This window comes from Megalopta genalis, chromosome 5 (genome assembly GCF_051020955.1).
Source record: "Megalopta genalis isolate 19385.01 chromosome 5, iyMegGena1_principal, whole genome shotgun sequence".
In the NCBI taxonomy this organism is placed as follows: Eukaryota; Metazoa; Arthropoda; class Insecta; order Hymenoptera; family Halictidae; genus Megalopta; species Megalopta genalis.
In genome coordinates, this window is record NC_135017.1 from 25,647,598 (window position 1) to 25,663,079 (window position 15,482).

The window sequence follows — 15,482 nt, forward strand, 5'->3', positions numbered from 1 at the left end:
TTTGGTTCGCCATATATTTAGGCCTATATATTAGGCCTATATATAGACCTATATATTTAGGTGTACCGTACTCGAAGAGAAATTGCCGTTGGTGTAAAAACATCGCAGAAACAACCTCGTGCTAAATTGATTTTTCAATTTTTATTGCAAATCTCGACAGAAATTACACGCCGAATGCTACTTACGGCTTTTTAATTGCGCTTAATAGGGGTACAATTACCATTAGTCCAACGAATCTGTGATCTAATGATAACATTCACTCCTCCATACTTTCAGCTCGCAGAAAGCAACTTTCTATAAATTTCCTACACAGTCGCTGTAATTACGTTTTATCGACCATTTAATAATCGCCGTCATTTCCTCTCCACATTAAAAGTTAATCATGTTTGCTTCAGTGACGAATGAGGACAGACGGACCTGATTCCCCTCCCCCGGCGTATAATATGTTCCTTCAAATTTTATCGTTTCTAAAGTAGAAATAACAATTTCATACGATTCAATTAATACGGTTCGAAATGATTAAATTGCGATAGAAAATGATACTTTCTCTCGACGATTTTAATCAATTCGAGACAACGCAACCGCGCTTCTAAAATCACATCGTATTTCACTACTTCGTTTCTGTCATAAATAATATAGCTATTAAACGAAACAGCTTCGAACACTTAGGAAAAGTGTTCGACAAAATTAAAAAAAAAATACAGCTCGCCGACAAACAAGTTCTACACATTCAAATATATTGTATCAGTTACCAAGAAAGACATTTCCACAACGTTCCCGTTTATTTTTGCAGATCGACGTACTCTAAATTGTTTCCCGGCCGTTCGAGACGCGGCGGCGGCGAACACGAGACGTTCCCCGGAGAAAAAGTGGCGGAAACGCTGGAAAATCAATTCGCTGGAAGAAAAGGAAGGAGAGAGAGAGGGAGAGCACGGGTAAATTGATATTTACCCGGGTCTCTGAAACTACGATTCTCGTTACATTAAAAAATCTTCCGGCATTCCGCGAACACTTAGGCGCTGCCAGCAAAAAGGGTTTCCACTTTCGAAGGTCGCGCACACCTCGGCACACCTCGGGAAGGAATAATAAACTACATTGCTTCTACATGAAAATATAATTATTATAATTAAGGATACATAAAGATATACCCTTCCGTCGAAAGAAGTCGATAATTCAAAAGGGAGCTGCAAAATTGTTTATCTTCGTACCAAAATTTCAGATTTTTCAAAGAGGATAGAAAAGGTGACATCGTTCAACCAAAAAAAAAATATTCTCGTTTAATTGTGCTGATCAGTGACGAGAATGAAATTTATTAACACTAATCCTACCAAGCCGGTCAGAATGACCGGTTTTACATTTTGTATTTTAAAATTGCTGAATTAAATATATAATTCAGCAATTATATTATATATATATTTATTTATTTATTTAATATATATATATATATTTAATAATTTCCTATGAAAAATATATAATTATATTCTATATATATAGAATATAAATTATTTTATATAATTATATAGAATTATATATATATATATATAGAATATAATTATATATTTTTCATAGGAAATTATTAAATGAATTTCACAGTCCGAATATTCATTGTAATAAAAATTATGGGAAGTCTAAATAGATTCGGTTTTATCGTTCTTACAGAGCAACAGAAATTCGTCGCTTTTAGTGCTCGGTAGGTTTAGTGTTAAATTAAGGTTACATTAAATGAAGATAATATTTTCGTTCGCTTTTCTCGTTTTGTATTATGCGTACATTTATATCTTTACCGACTCTGGGTCTCATGTAACAAGATTTGTCACAACACGGTATTTTCTAGGAACCTATCTACCGTGTTACAGAGGAGGGTTACCTGTATCCCGAAGTTTTGAACAACCACCGTTTTCCACCCTCGATACCCAGCGCTCAATCCCGCAGCACGCTCGTTCAAATTTGTTCGGCTGTTCATTAATTCCAAGACCATTTTACTCGCGGCGGGAAAGAAACCGGGCAAAAGTTTCGGCCGCGGTCGACTACTAAATAATTATCCTAATTCCTCTTAAAGTTCAAGCGGTCGGTTAGGCGAAACGCGACGGAGGTTCGCGGCCCGGGGATAAATTACCGCCGCGGCATAATGGTTCCGGCTAATTTACGGGGGGGTAGAAATGAAAGTTTTTTGCGTAGATTTGCGCCGATGCCCGGGCGCCGTAATAACTCGTCTTCCGTGCCTCGAGCCACCCTTCTGCTCTTTTCTTGTCCCGGTTGCATCCCCGTTAGCAGTGCGAGCGCGCGCGCGCGCGAGGCACTTTTATCTTCCGGCTTCGCCTTTTCCGGTGCTCCCGGGCTAGAAACACGCGGAATCCCCGCGGGCGGGATCCAATTCTTCGACCGTGCACGCAGCAACGGGTTTCTCTTTTTCGGTGCGGAAAAAAATCAATTCGTTTCACCGAACCTTGCGGGAAATTCTAGTTCGGCTCTTTGGAAAATTTCCAGTTCGAATTCGTACAGGTTTTCAAAGTATGTTTCAGTTGCTGCTTCAAATATTGTAAGTGTTTTCCGTGAAGCAGAGTGACAATTCAGTGGGTTAGAATCGCAGTGGTTGCATTTTTTTTTACTGTTAGAAATGACGAGTGTTATTGTTTACTAACGTGTCTATTGTTTACTGACCAAATTTATTGTTAAGATAATTTAGAGTTCAGATCATTTAGAGTTATGTTAATTTAGAGCTAAGATAACTCAGAGTGAAGTTAATTTAGAGAGAGAGAGAGCTAAGTTAATTTAAAGTTAAGTTAATTTAGAGTTAATTTAATTTACAGTTAAGTTAATTTAAAGTTAATTTAGTTTACAGTTAATTTAATTTATAGTAACATTATAATTCATTTCACTTATCTTTTGACTTCTTTATTCAAGCTATATTTATTGTCATATAAAAAAAAATGATAGGGAGTTTAAATAAATCTATTCTTGTCATTGTTATTAAATAACATACGAAGTAAGGAAATACATATATTTACGATACAAATTGAAGAAGTTTTCTTCCGCAGACTATACCAATTTTATCCTTAATTCAATCTTTAGATTTTCACCCCATTTTTATTACGTCATACAAATTGTCTCAGTTCCGTTCGATCATAAATAGACAGGAGCCCGATTCAATGCATTTATTAGCTTCTTAAATGCTAAGAGCAATACACTATTAAAAATTAGTAAAATCTGTAAAAAATTACTTCTGACGAAACTGCGATAAAGATTTTACCAATTTTTAGCAGTGTACAGTTTCTCGCACTTGAAAAGCCATAGAAGTGTCAAATCAGCTATTATTTATTTATAATTATTTATAATTTATTTATAAGCAAAAGGAACCGAAACCTTATTTACAATTTAATACAAGCCCGAAGGAAAATCTTTAAAATGTTACATACTATTAGGCAATTAGGGCATTAAAAGGCAAATTAGTTAATAGTACCTTTTCATTTGAAAAAGAACGAACGAGGGTGGAGACAGCGGTATGATGAAAGAGCGGAAGAAAGGAAGAACTAATTGCAGTTTTGACTACTCGGAAAACTGCGCTGGCTAGTCGCGGTTAAATACAGCCATGAATGGAATATTTCATTAAGTACGGGCTCGCGGAAGTTTCGCGCACCTGTGGGCAAGGTGAGCGCTCTCGGGAAGACGCTTTCGATATTTGGCCGGTCCGGCGCAGTTCATCCCGCTCGATGCCGCGGAACTAAGTTCACCAGAAAATTCATTTTCGTGCCTTATTCTCGGGCAACTTATTCGAGTGCCCGATGAAAGTGATTTATGGGGTGAGCCGTACGAATCAGGCCTTGGAATCGTTCCGAAAATACGCGTTTAAAACGGTTACTTAAAAGTTCTGCTTAATGCTTCCATTGGCGACCGAAATGGCTCTATTTGAGCGAAAAACACTGAGATTGATGAAGTTTGGCGTGGTTTGAGAGAAAGAGATTGTGCAAACATTGTATACAGAATAATAATTGAAATTATATTGAGATAATCAAGCTTTCGTCGATTGGGAATAAAAGAAAATTAATTCTTTGCAAATATGATTAATAAAATGAATATTTTAAGCGAATGTGAAGTTCTGAATAATTGTCTCAAAGAACTATAATTTTGGACTATTTTATCGGCTCTGAAATCGTTCCATAGTTTTGTTGACTTTATAGCTAGTTTATGTAAAATCGAAAATTAAGAAATAGACAGTAATTGGAAATTTTGGTTTCTCATAATCGAAACCAATATTATAATAATTAAGAACAGAAACTAATATTATATAACATCTAAAAACAGGCACCAATATTATAATATTTAAGGACAAAAACTAATATTATAATATCTAAGAACAGAAACTAATATTATAACATTTAAGTACCAAAACTAATATTATAACATTTAAATACCAAAACTAATATTATGACATTTAAGTATCAAAACTAATATTATAACCTGTAAGAACAGAAACTCAAATTATTATATTTATGAACAGAAGCTAATATTATAACATTTAAGAACAGAAACTAATATTATAACATTTAAGAGCAGAAACTAATATTATAACATTTAAGTATCAAAACTAATATTATAACATTTAAGAACAGAAACTCAAATTATTATATTTATGAACAGAAACTGATATTATAACATTTAAGAACAGAAACTAATATTATAACATTTAAGAACAGAAACTAATATTATAACATTTAAGTATCAAAACTAATATTATAACATTTAAGAACAGAAACTCAAATTATTATATTTATGAACAGAAACTAATATTATAACATTTAAGAACAGAAACTGATATTATAACATTTAAGTACCGAAACCAATATTGTAACATTTAAGAATCAAAATATTAAAATATAATATTATCCATAATATTATTATAATATAATATATAACAGTTTTTAATCGTTGCTTTTAAATAATGTATACGAATGCATCCTCAGCGTTACGAACCACACCGATGAATTTATGAATTGCAGGATTTCGTCCACATTGAGGATATCTAAATCAAAGGTACGCTCGTCCAGAGAAACTTTCAATATTATTCAGGTAATCCATCATCGAGTTACAGATACATCTCGTTGCTTCAAATATTTGTAGACCCAAATCTCGTTTGGAAGACAATATTCAGTTATTCAATACACCAGATGACTGGACAAACATTAATGTTTCATTTCATAAAATATAAATGAAGATATTCTACTACACGTATACGGCAGGTGTGTCATCGGTTACGTCAAATATTTTCTCTCGAAATTATACTCATCTTTCCAAATTGAAATCTCTGTTAAAAAATCTACCTAAAAAATGTTTAATATAAATTCTACTTTTTCGTAAAGAATTCCTAGCTCACATAATATAAATGGAGAGAATATATAAAAATGAAGATAGATCATTTGTGGAACCAGAATGGAATTCAGTCGTTCGTAAACAAACGATAAACAAAGAATTACGAATTCATCATTATGAAAGGCAGTGTAGTCGTCATTAGACTGCAAATTTTTACGCATCTGTTGCAGAAATGCATAGATGAAACACACAATAGGGAAAAGATTGCAAAGAAAACTATGATTGTAGAAGTATTAATTTTGACTTATAAACATTATTTAAGAGAGAAATAAAATTGCACTTGGTTCCTACGACTTGCAATTAACTTTAATAACTTTAATATTTAGTTTGCATAAAGGTCCACAATCTAGACACAATTATCCGTCCACGGCGCCGCTATTACCGGATTGTTGCACATAAAACGACGGATTTCTAAGAAAACATTAAATCGAAAAATCGCCATTTTATGCGCAACGACACCTAATACTTGCAACAAAGTCCTGCGTTAGACAGCCATTATGACTACGCCTCTGTACGTATTCATTCAAAGAACACACCACAATACACACATCACGCACCCATTAATCTCACCTAATCCAATTACGCATTCAGCATCGCTACGTTTCTCACACGATGAACGAAAATGAACAAATGGTTTAATTATCGATCGAAGATCGAATTTCCTTTGAGGCGGAACAAGCAAGCCTGCATTAACAACCGAATTCAACAGATACACGAGAAACCACGATCGCGATGCTATCCAAAAGCCAACGGTTTACGATAACGCTTATGGAGGCCAAGAGGTGCGGAGCGGTACCGAGCCGGTACCGGCATAATACAGATAATTTGTATAACTACCGTCCCTTACGAAGCCAGGCCTTTGCGATATCGAAATCAAACAGCGCCGGGCGCTGGCCGAATGCTCGAATTACTAGCCGTTCTACTTGCGAAGCGTTTCAAACCGGCCGGCCCCGACTCTCTGTCTTCTGACGAAGCCCCGCGGGGTGTACGGGGGCGTTCGTGGGGTCAGAGGTCAATAGGAACTGGCAACCGAACCCGCAGTTCACTTGACGTTTCGCCGACCTTCCGTGTAAACCGACGCGACGGCGAGCAGCGGTATTTTTTTCTCAAAAAGCTGACAACGATTCCTAACTGAACTGGGGATTTTTATGCGAAATAAAAATCGTTCGGGGCGATTATAAGAGATATTGACGGTTTTAACGTGTGATACACGTTTTAACGTGGTTAACACGTTCCGTGCCACGTGTACCATCGATGGTACACGCTTGCATGTTTACTTAGTGAACTGAACAAATTGTTTACAAGAAATTTAGAACCGAAGAATCAATTTCCACCGCAAGAATGGGCGTTGATAAGTTTTTGTTACGTTGTTATGTGTACGAGAATTAATAATTGCACGTAATACATCAAGTTTTAGTAAAATATCAAAGTGTGAAGATTCGAGTAAAAAAAGCTCGGCACGGAACGTGTTAACAGTGTTAACACTATGCCGTCCGATGGCACCATGCTGGTGCCATGCAGAAACTATCTGTTGTATGCCGGTGGTACCACACTTTGGTGCCATTTTAAAAAACTGAAATAACATTTGAATTATATATCTTGGGTGTTAAAAGGCCGCAAACTAACTATAGCATTGTGCTTATTTGACTAAAGATTAAGTACGAAAATTCTTGGATGACTTATCTTAATTTGAGGAATTTATATTACCGCGATCTTCGAAATCTTTTTTAAAATCTAAAATTTCCAAACTATCATGCCGGCGTCAAACAAAAGAATCATATCTAAGATCTGCGGACGGAATAGTGTTAACATGCTAAATCTTTCTGATCCATTCACGAACGATATTGTTTGCCACTCATCCGTTTGTGCAAAGAGTGCACGAGATCTGCAATCTGTTTGTAAAATCGTACAATTTTTATGAAGATTAGGGTTAGGTACTCTTATACGTTCTCGAAGTTGCTGGATTTCAATGCGATATTATAAAAATAGCAGAGTTCGAAATGGAAAGTCAGACGCTGCTGACATAAGCACTGTCCTTACAATTATGGAATTGAAATATAACATTTAAAATTTCTGAGTTCCTCTAATATTGATATAATAACCATGTTAATACAAGTTATATCGTTTAAACAATTATGCGTACCTATACAATTATGTGTAATGAATCACCTAATAATAAAAGACAGATACTTTACGTGAAACACGTTGTTATATCACAAAAATTATGTAAATCTATCTTTATTTGGGCTATTGTATGCAAAAATTAATGACATATTCATTTTATAAGTTTGAGAGAGTGACAGAGAGAGAGAGAGAATGTGTCTCTCTGTGAGAATGAAAAAGTGAAAGAATGAGAGAGAGAGAGAGAGAGAGAGAGAGAGAGAGCCAGATATATAAATCTATCTTCATTTGGGCTATTGTATGCAGAAATTAATGACATATTCATTTTATAAGTGTGAGAGAGTGACAGAGAGAGAATGTGTCTCTTTGTGAGAATGAAAAAGTGAAAGAATGAGAGAGAGAGAGAGAGAGAGAGAGAGAGAGAGAGAGAGAGAGAGAGAGAGAGAGACAGACAGACAGAGAGAGACAGAGAGAGACAGAGAGGACGGACACATAATGTGTCCAAACCAATCCTGTCCCTGGCAGGCAGGACCGATTCGATAAGCTCTTAATCCATCGGCAATTAGTCCGCGCAACGGTCCGCCGCCGTCCCCCCACCTGCCCCCCCGTCGTCTAAAGCCTTGGACCCCTCGTAAACGATCGGTGTCTCTGTCTGTCTCTTCGAATCGGTCGCTTTCCCTTCCCTTTTTCACCCCGCCCACCCTCATGCTCCCCAGTTGGCTAATTCAACAGTCCCTCCTGCGACTGTATAATTAACCACCGGTGGCTGGGGTGTGTTTATGCACGGAATGCGGTCGCTACTCGTGCACGATATTCATGGTCCGCCGACTCGGACAATAGCGGAAGGATATACTAGGCTCTCATGCTTAGACAGCCCCATTGCTGGAGCTTTAGTCGATCTTTTTATGCTACATTGATCTGAGCCTTGATGTCCAGTTGTTGACAAGATGGTGGAAAATCATTGTTTTAAAGAGGTTTGATGTACGCGCGACTAAAAAGAACGTATTGGACTATTTAGAGACTATTTAGATTTAAATTGTCTGATCTTTTTCAACACGTTGAATACCACGGGGGTCACCGATGACCGGCACTTAACTTGGCGGTGACGCCATGGGGGCCATCGGTGACCGGCGCGCCCAAATTGATAGAAATATATATAATGTAAAACAAATATCAATATCTAAAATTTTGTATTATTACCATCGTCAATTCAAACAGTGACCCCTGTCGCAATTAACACGTCAAACATGGTTATACACTGTAACTTATCTATTGCAGATAATATTTCAACATTATATGTACCACATAAAAGAAAATTCATCGTGGCGCCACGGACAATTTCTGTAAAACCGGCGCGGCATTCGACGTGTTAATGTCGAAAGTACAGACGATCTGCCTCTTTATATTGAATTGAAAGTTTCAATTGTATCTTGTTCAGCCTACAATCGAAACGATAAATCATACGATCTTTTAAAATATCAACCATAGAGACGATCTGTATTTTCATGTTTAATTTAAAGTTATAATTGCATCTTGAAGGAGAGCGCTATTCGTTGGATTTTCTACGATCGAAACGATAAATTGCACGATTTCTTAATTATAAAAGTACAGACAATCTGTTCCTTCATATTCAATTTAAAGTTTCAACTGTATCTTTAAGAGGATCGCTATTTTTATCTGACCGACAATAAAAGCGATAATTACACGATTACTTAAAATATAAGAAATAAAACAATCTGTTCCGTCATATTCAATTTAAAGTTTCAACTGTATCTTTAAGAGGATCGCTACTTTTATCTGACCGACAATAAAAGCGATAATTATACGATTACTTAAAATATAAGAAATAAAACAATCTGTTCCGTCATATTCAATTTAAAGTTTCAACTGTATCTTTAAGTGGATCGCTATTTTTATCTGACCGACAATATAAAAGCGATAATTACACGATTACTTAAAATATAAGAAATAAAACAATCTGTTCCGTCATATTCAATTTAAAGTTTCAACTGTATCTTTAAGTGGATCGCTATTTTTATCTGACCGACAATATAAAAGCGATAATTACACGATTACTTAAAATATAAGAAATAAAACAATCTGTTCCGTCATATTCAATTTAAAGTTTCAACTGTATCTTTAAGAGGATCGCTATTTTTATCTGACCGACAATAAAAGCGATAATTATACGATTACTTAAAATATAAGAAATAAAACAATCTGTTCCGTCATATTCAATTTAAAGTTTCAACTGTATCTTTAAGTGGATCGCTATTTTTATCTGACCGACAATATAAAAGCGATAATTACACGATTACTTAAAATATAAGAAATAAAACAATCTGTTCCGTCATATTCAATTTAAAGTTTCAACTGTATCTTCAAGTGGATCGCTATTTTTATCTGACCGACAATATAAAAGCGATAATTACACGATTACTTAAAATATAAGAAATAAAACAATCTGTTCCGTCATATTCAATTTAAAGTTTCAACTGTATCTTTAAGTGGATCGCTATTTTTATCTGACCGACAATATAAAAGCGATAATTACACGATTACTTAAAATATAAGAAATAAAACAATCTGTTCCGTCATATTCAATTTAAAGTTTCAACTGTATCTTTAAGTGGATCGCTATTTTTATCTGACCGACAATATAAAAGCGATAATTACACGATTACTTAAAATATAAGAAATAAAACAATCTGTTCCGTCATATTCAATTTAAAGTTTCAACTGTATCTTCAAGTGGATCGCTATTTTTATCTGACCGACAATATAAAAGCGATAATTACACGATTACTTAAAATATAAGAAATAAAACAATCTGTTCCGTCATATTCAATTTAAAGTTTCAACTGTATCTTCAAGTGGATCGCTATTTTTATCTGACCGACAATATAAAAGCGATAATTACACGATTACTTAAAATATAAGAAATAAAACAATCTGTTCCTTCATATTCAATTTGAAGTTACAAAACGTCTCAATTGAAAATCTCACAAGGAAGAGTTCTTTTGTTGGTTAACCTAGAATCCAAACGCGATGAATTGCGTAATTCTTTTAAATGTCAAAAATACAGACAATCTCGACGTTTAATTGACAGGATAATGAAACGTGAATCTGATGTGCAGAGATGATTCAGTTCGTAAATTGCTTCTTTAAGAACGAAAACGTAGAACAACGGTATTTACGATGAATTCTTCAGAGGGGAATAATAAGTAGTATGATAAAGAAGGGAATGCCTTTGATTCGAATTAAATCGTCGATGTTCCGTTCGATAGCTTATCAAGAGAAAACGTTCTGTGTCGCGAGTTTCAACCCACTGCCTTGATCGGGGCGGGGAGGGGTGTAGTTATGAAGGGGAATCGGATTATCGGTTTTTGGTCCGTTTCTGATAAGCTATCGAATGGCACATCGGTGGTTTAATTCGGTTCAAGGACAGCTTTGATTCCTATGTACCTATTTCGCAGTATGCCCCAGTGTTATGTACTTATCTGCGGTTAGTTATACAATTACTCGTACACCGATTATTCTTACATAGAGATGGCCAACTGAAATCTTGTAGTTTTTCGAATGAAGTTATTTCTGAAAACGTGCTTATGCGTTCGGTTTATTCAGATCAAATTGTAACAAATTTTCTGTCAACATTTTACTGTTAACAAACTCAGCCACTTCATATAATTCAAGTATTTTATTTAACCAAATTTTTTAAAGTATGAAAGTAAAATTGTATAATATTAATTACAGTATTAATATCCTTACGTTCTGCAGAACTTAATAAAATTGGGAAGATGTAACTAATTAGCATACAAATTAATTTTCAGATATATAAGAAAGCAATTCCGTCACCGGTATATGGGTGACGTCATGGCAGCCAAAAAAGGGTGAAGAAGAAAATATTTGTTTTAAACTGCACAGAGTACATTATAGTTGCTGAATGTTGAATAAACGCATCCACCAACGATTATGTATGTATTATATAGAACACAATTAATGCATCTCCATTACCGAATGTGTTGTTTTGTTAAAATGTTGTCTGAACGGGACTGTTACGCGTACACGTTTATAATAAAATAACCTGGAAATAGCGATCACTTGATTCGAACAAACTTATTATTATTATACAACAAATGGAAAGGAAATAATGCAACGTAAAAGTATTCGTACACAACGATGATTGAATTGAATTCTTCGAACGTTGTCATGTAATATAATCGGATAAAGTTAACAGTTTCGGATCATCGCGTTTTCAAAGAAATTCAATTACGTGCCGCTATTAAACTGTAATAAAAACAAATTGAACAAATCTCATCCACGTGTGCAAACACTTTTCCGAGCCACTGTGTACGAATTGCAGGCGTAAGTAGAACAAGTATGCGATTCCTGCATATTAGGAAATCTGTTTACAGAATCTAAAGGAGGTCAAGTGTTATATCCAACGCAAAACTTTCTCATTTCCGTGGCGACGGTATTTAACTAATTTTGAATCGCAGGTGAGACACTGTGACGTAAAACCGTTTACAGCGAGATAAAAGTGAGAAAGAATTTAAACAAATTCGTCTTTTATACCAAAAGAAAGGAAATCACGTACTCTTCAAATCTTCCATTAGGGTCGTGGAGCCGGTCGCTTTAGGGTGATTAATTGCTATGCCTTTGGCTTGTTTCCGGGCATAATTAATTTTATGTTTATCAGATAAGGCACGCTAAACTTTTTTATTCTTTTATTCCGTTTATTTTTGAATAACAATATTTAATATGTCCTATTGGATAAATACAAAGTTAATTACGGTCATAAACCAACTTTATATTTATGGAATAAGATGTAATAAATTTTGTTATTTGAAGATAAACAAAATAAAAGACTACAAAAATTAAATATCTCTTATTCGATAAATAAAAAGTTAGTTATAACCGGAAACAAACTTTATATTTATCGAATAAGACGTAATAAATTTTGTTATTTGAAGATAAACAAAATAAAAGAATACAAGAATTTAATATCTCTTATTCAATAAATATAAAGTGAATTATACCGGAAAACAAACTTTATATTTATCGAGTAAGACGTAATAAATTTTGTTAGTTGAAAATCAACAAAATAAAAGAATACAAGAATTTAATATCTCTTATTCGATAAACATAAAGTTAGTTATAACCGAAAACAAACTTTATATTTATCGAATAAGACGTAATAAATTTTGTTAGTTGAAAATCAACAAAATAAAAGAATACAAGAATTTAATATCTCTTATTCGATAAATATAGAGTGTATTGTACCGGAAAACAAACTTTATATTTATCGAATAAGATATTACATCCATTCAATTTTTGTATTCTTTTATTGTGTTTATTTTTATATAAAAACGGTTCAATATTTTCCTAAAAGGGATCTCCTCTTCTGTGAATCGAAGTCGCGGGTCAGCGATCTGCATTTTCGAATCGTGTGTCACGCGAGACTGGCACTCGATGTTCTTTGAGCATTCTCGACGCTTTATCGCGCACATTCTATAGGAATCTCAGTTGGCAGCGACCCGTCTAGCGGCGTGTCCGGTACGCTCGCAGAAAATGGAAAAAGGGCGCGCAGAAACAGGGGTGGAATTGCCAGCGGAGAAAAGGGACACGCACGATATTCGGGTGATTCGTTTTAAAAGAAGTGTACGTGACGTTCTGGCTCCTTATTTTCCGGGTGTTCGAAGAAGTCGCCGCTTCATATTGATTCAAAGCTGAATATATTGAAATGTCTAAATAATCTTGTTTATGTATACAGAAAGTTCCAAAAATCTACTAGAAAACCAATTCATAACGTAATTTAAGTTCATAATGGAACTCTTATAAACCAAATAATGTTTATTGTGCAAAATAATAGTAAAATGATGACCAAGGATTGTCTAATCGCAGTAAAACTTTCGAAGTTTTATAATAAATACTTATATGGAACATAATAATTGACTTGAAATTAAACTAATTGAAGGTTTTATTCGTTTTAAAAATAACTTTCTTGGACATCCAGAGATTTTTATACCGTCGTATTCGCAAGATATTATTATTATTAAATAAATATAAATAAAAATATTATTAAATTCAAATATTAATAAATGATTAATTATATTAATTAAATATTATTATTAAATAAATATAAACAGTAAATAAATACGAAATAAATTATTATCTTGATATTATATAAGTGTTGTTTGTAATAAATTGCGATCTCCGAAGTAATTTTCAAAAAAACGACAACAAAATATTCTGAGATCTTTATATCACGATATCCGCAAGACAGTATTTTGGTATTAAATAAATTTCGTTTGCAATAAGTTGCGATCTTCGAAGTTAATTATATATTATATAAGCTAGAAAGTGTACGTGTGTCGAAGAGACAAATGTTTTCAGAGTTTTAAACGATGCTCCAGTTAATATTCTCTATATCAATAATATTCTTCATAAACATCGTTATTTTATACCTAAACGTACGACTATATTTACAATAATGAAGATTGCTCTCGGTACAAATAAAAAAGAAAAACGGAAAACACCATTTTGTTTCATGTCTTCGACATAAAGAGATCGGAAGTTGTTGAATATCGTCCCAAAAACGAGCATTTCGGTGCACTGGTGCGGCGTTTCGCGCGCGCTCCGAATAAAGCGAAAAGAGAAACCGAGACTTCGAAAGAGCACAAGAGGGAGCAGCCGCTCGCTGCTTTTGCCGTAAAGAGGAGAAAGCATACTTCGGAAGAACTCACCGTGATACGTCCTCCTGAGAAACAGCTCGTGGCGTGGCTGCGCCGTGGAGAGCCAGAGAAGACGCGTGACGTGATTCTTGCGAGTACGGCAGCGTCGAGTTGTTCTCCAGTGCCGACACAGAGCCATTTTGTTTTCCTGTTTGAAACACACGTAGACAAAAATCACCACGATTTCACGCGAGAGGCTTTTTGATCTCTCTTCGATATTATTATTTATTCACAAAATCGTCAATAATCGAGTAAATTCTCCATAACTGACGCTTTGATTCCACGCAAAAATGGACAATTCGGGGAGAGGAGATACGATTATTCGAGCCTTGGAGCTTGTTTTTATAGTTATCGATTGTCAATAATTATAAAAAATAGTTATAGTAAATATTTTAATAGTTGATATTTATGTTGCATTTATATAATATTTATATATTATATAGTTAATAGTTAATATTTATGTTAACTAATATTCGAATCTCCTCTTCCCACATTGTCCACTTTTGTGCACAATTCGAGAGAAATCTCAATTAGGGAGAATCTATAGCATTGTCCTGGTATTTTGGACAATACCTCCCTTAGGCATTCTGTATATTTATCTAATTTTCACGGAACGATGGATGATTGTTGAATAAATTGATAAAAATATAAATAGCATACGTCGATGCCTTTATATAATATAATAATAATAATTTTGATAGTTCTCTTTCTGGGACATCGCTAACGCTCTCTATAATATGTTCTCAATATTTACATATTTTTTATTTTTAACACTAGATTTACTGAGCACAAAAACACAGCTGTTTTATATTAATTTATAAAAGTAACAATCATACATTTATTCTGATTTTTAACAAGCGTTATTGTAACATTTGCCGCAAGTAACAGATAAATTGAACAAATAACTCACAAATGCATCTTCACGATACGAATAATCGTAGATTAAAAAATTGTGATTAAGTCATTTTGACGGGTTTCGTAAATCTAGCGTTAACGAACACTCAAACAATCGTATCAACGTTTGCCATTCCGACCAAATAGCTGCCGGCAAGGCTACTATTTCCATAATACATCATCAAATTTCATGAGAAGAGGAGTCCGCGCCAGTTCCGACCGATTACTTTCAATTACTAATGAGAAAAGCCCCTCCCCTGTTCGAACAGCCTTGGTCGGAGAATTGGCTGGCCCGCGAAAATCACCGGCGGCGCCCCGAAATTTTTCGAGCGCTGCCTAAATTCGGCAGATTATTAGTTCCGGCGT

General features: G+C 34.6%; 1 protein-coding gene across 13 annotated transcripts in view; it reads right to left on the minus strand.

Annotated features, from left to right (window-relative positions):
- Window positions 1-15,482, minus strand: part of LOC117223970 (discs large 1) — a 950,943-nt gene that overhangs the window by 179,291 nt on the left and 756,170 nt on the right. For all 13 annotated transcript variants that reach the window (XM_076522026.1, XM_076522020.1, XM_076522022.1 and 10 more), the window contains one exon: window positions 14,235-14,370. In XM_076522026.1, coding sequence (XP_076378141.1) covers window positions 14,235-14,370 — 136 coding nt within the window. The remainder of the gene's footprint in view (window positions 1-14,234; window positions 14,371-15,482) is intronic.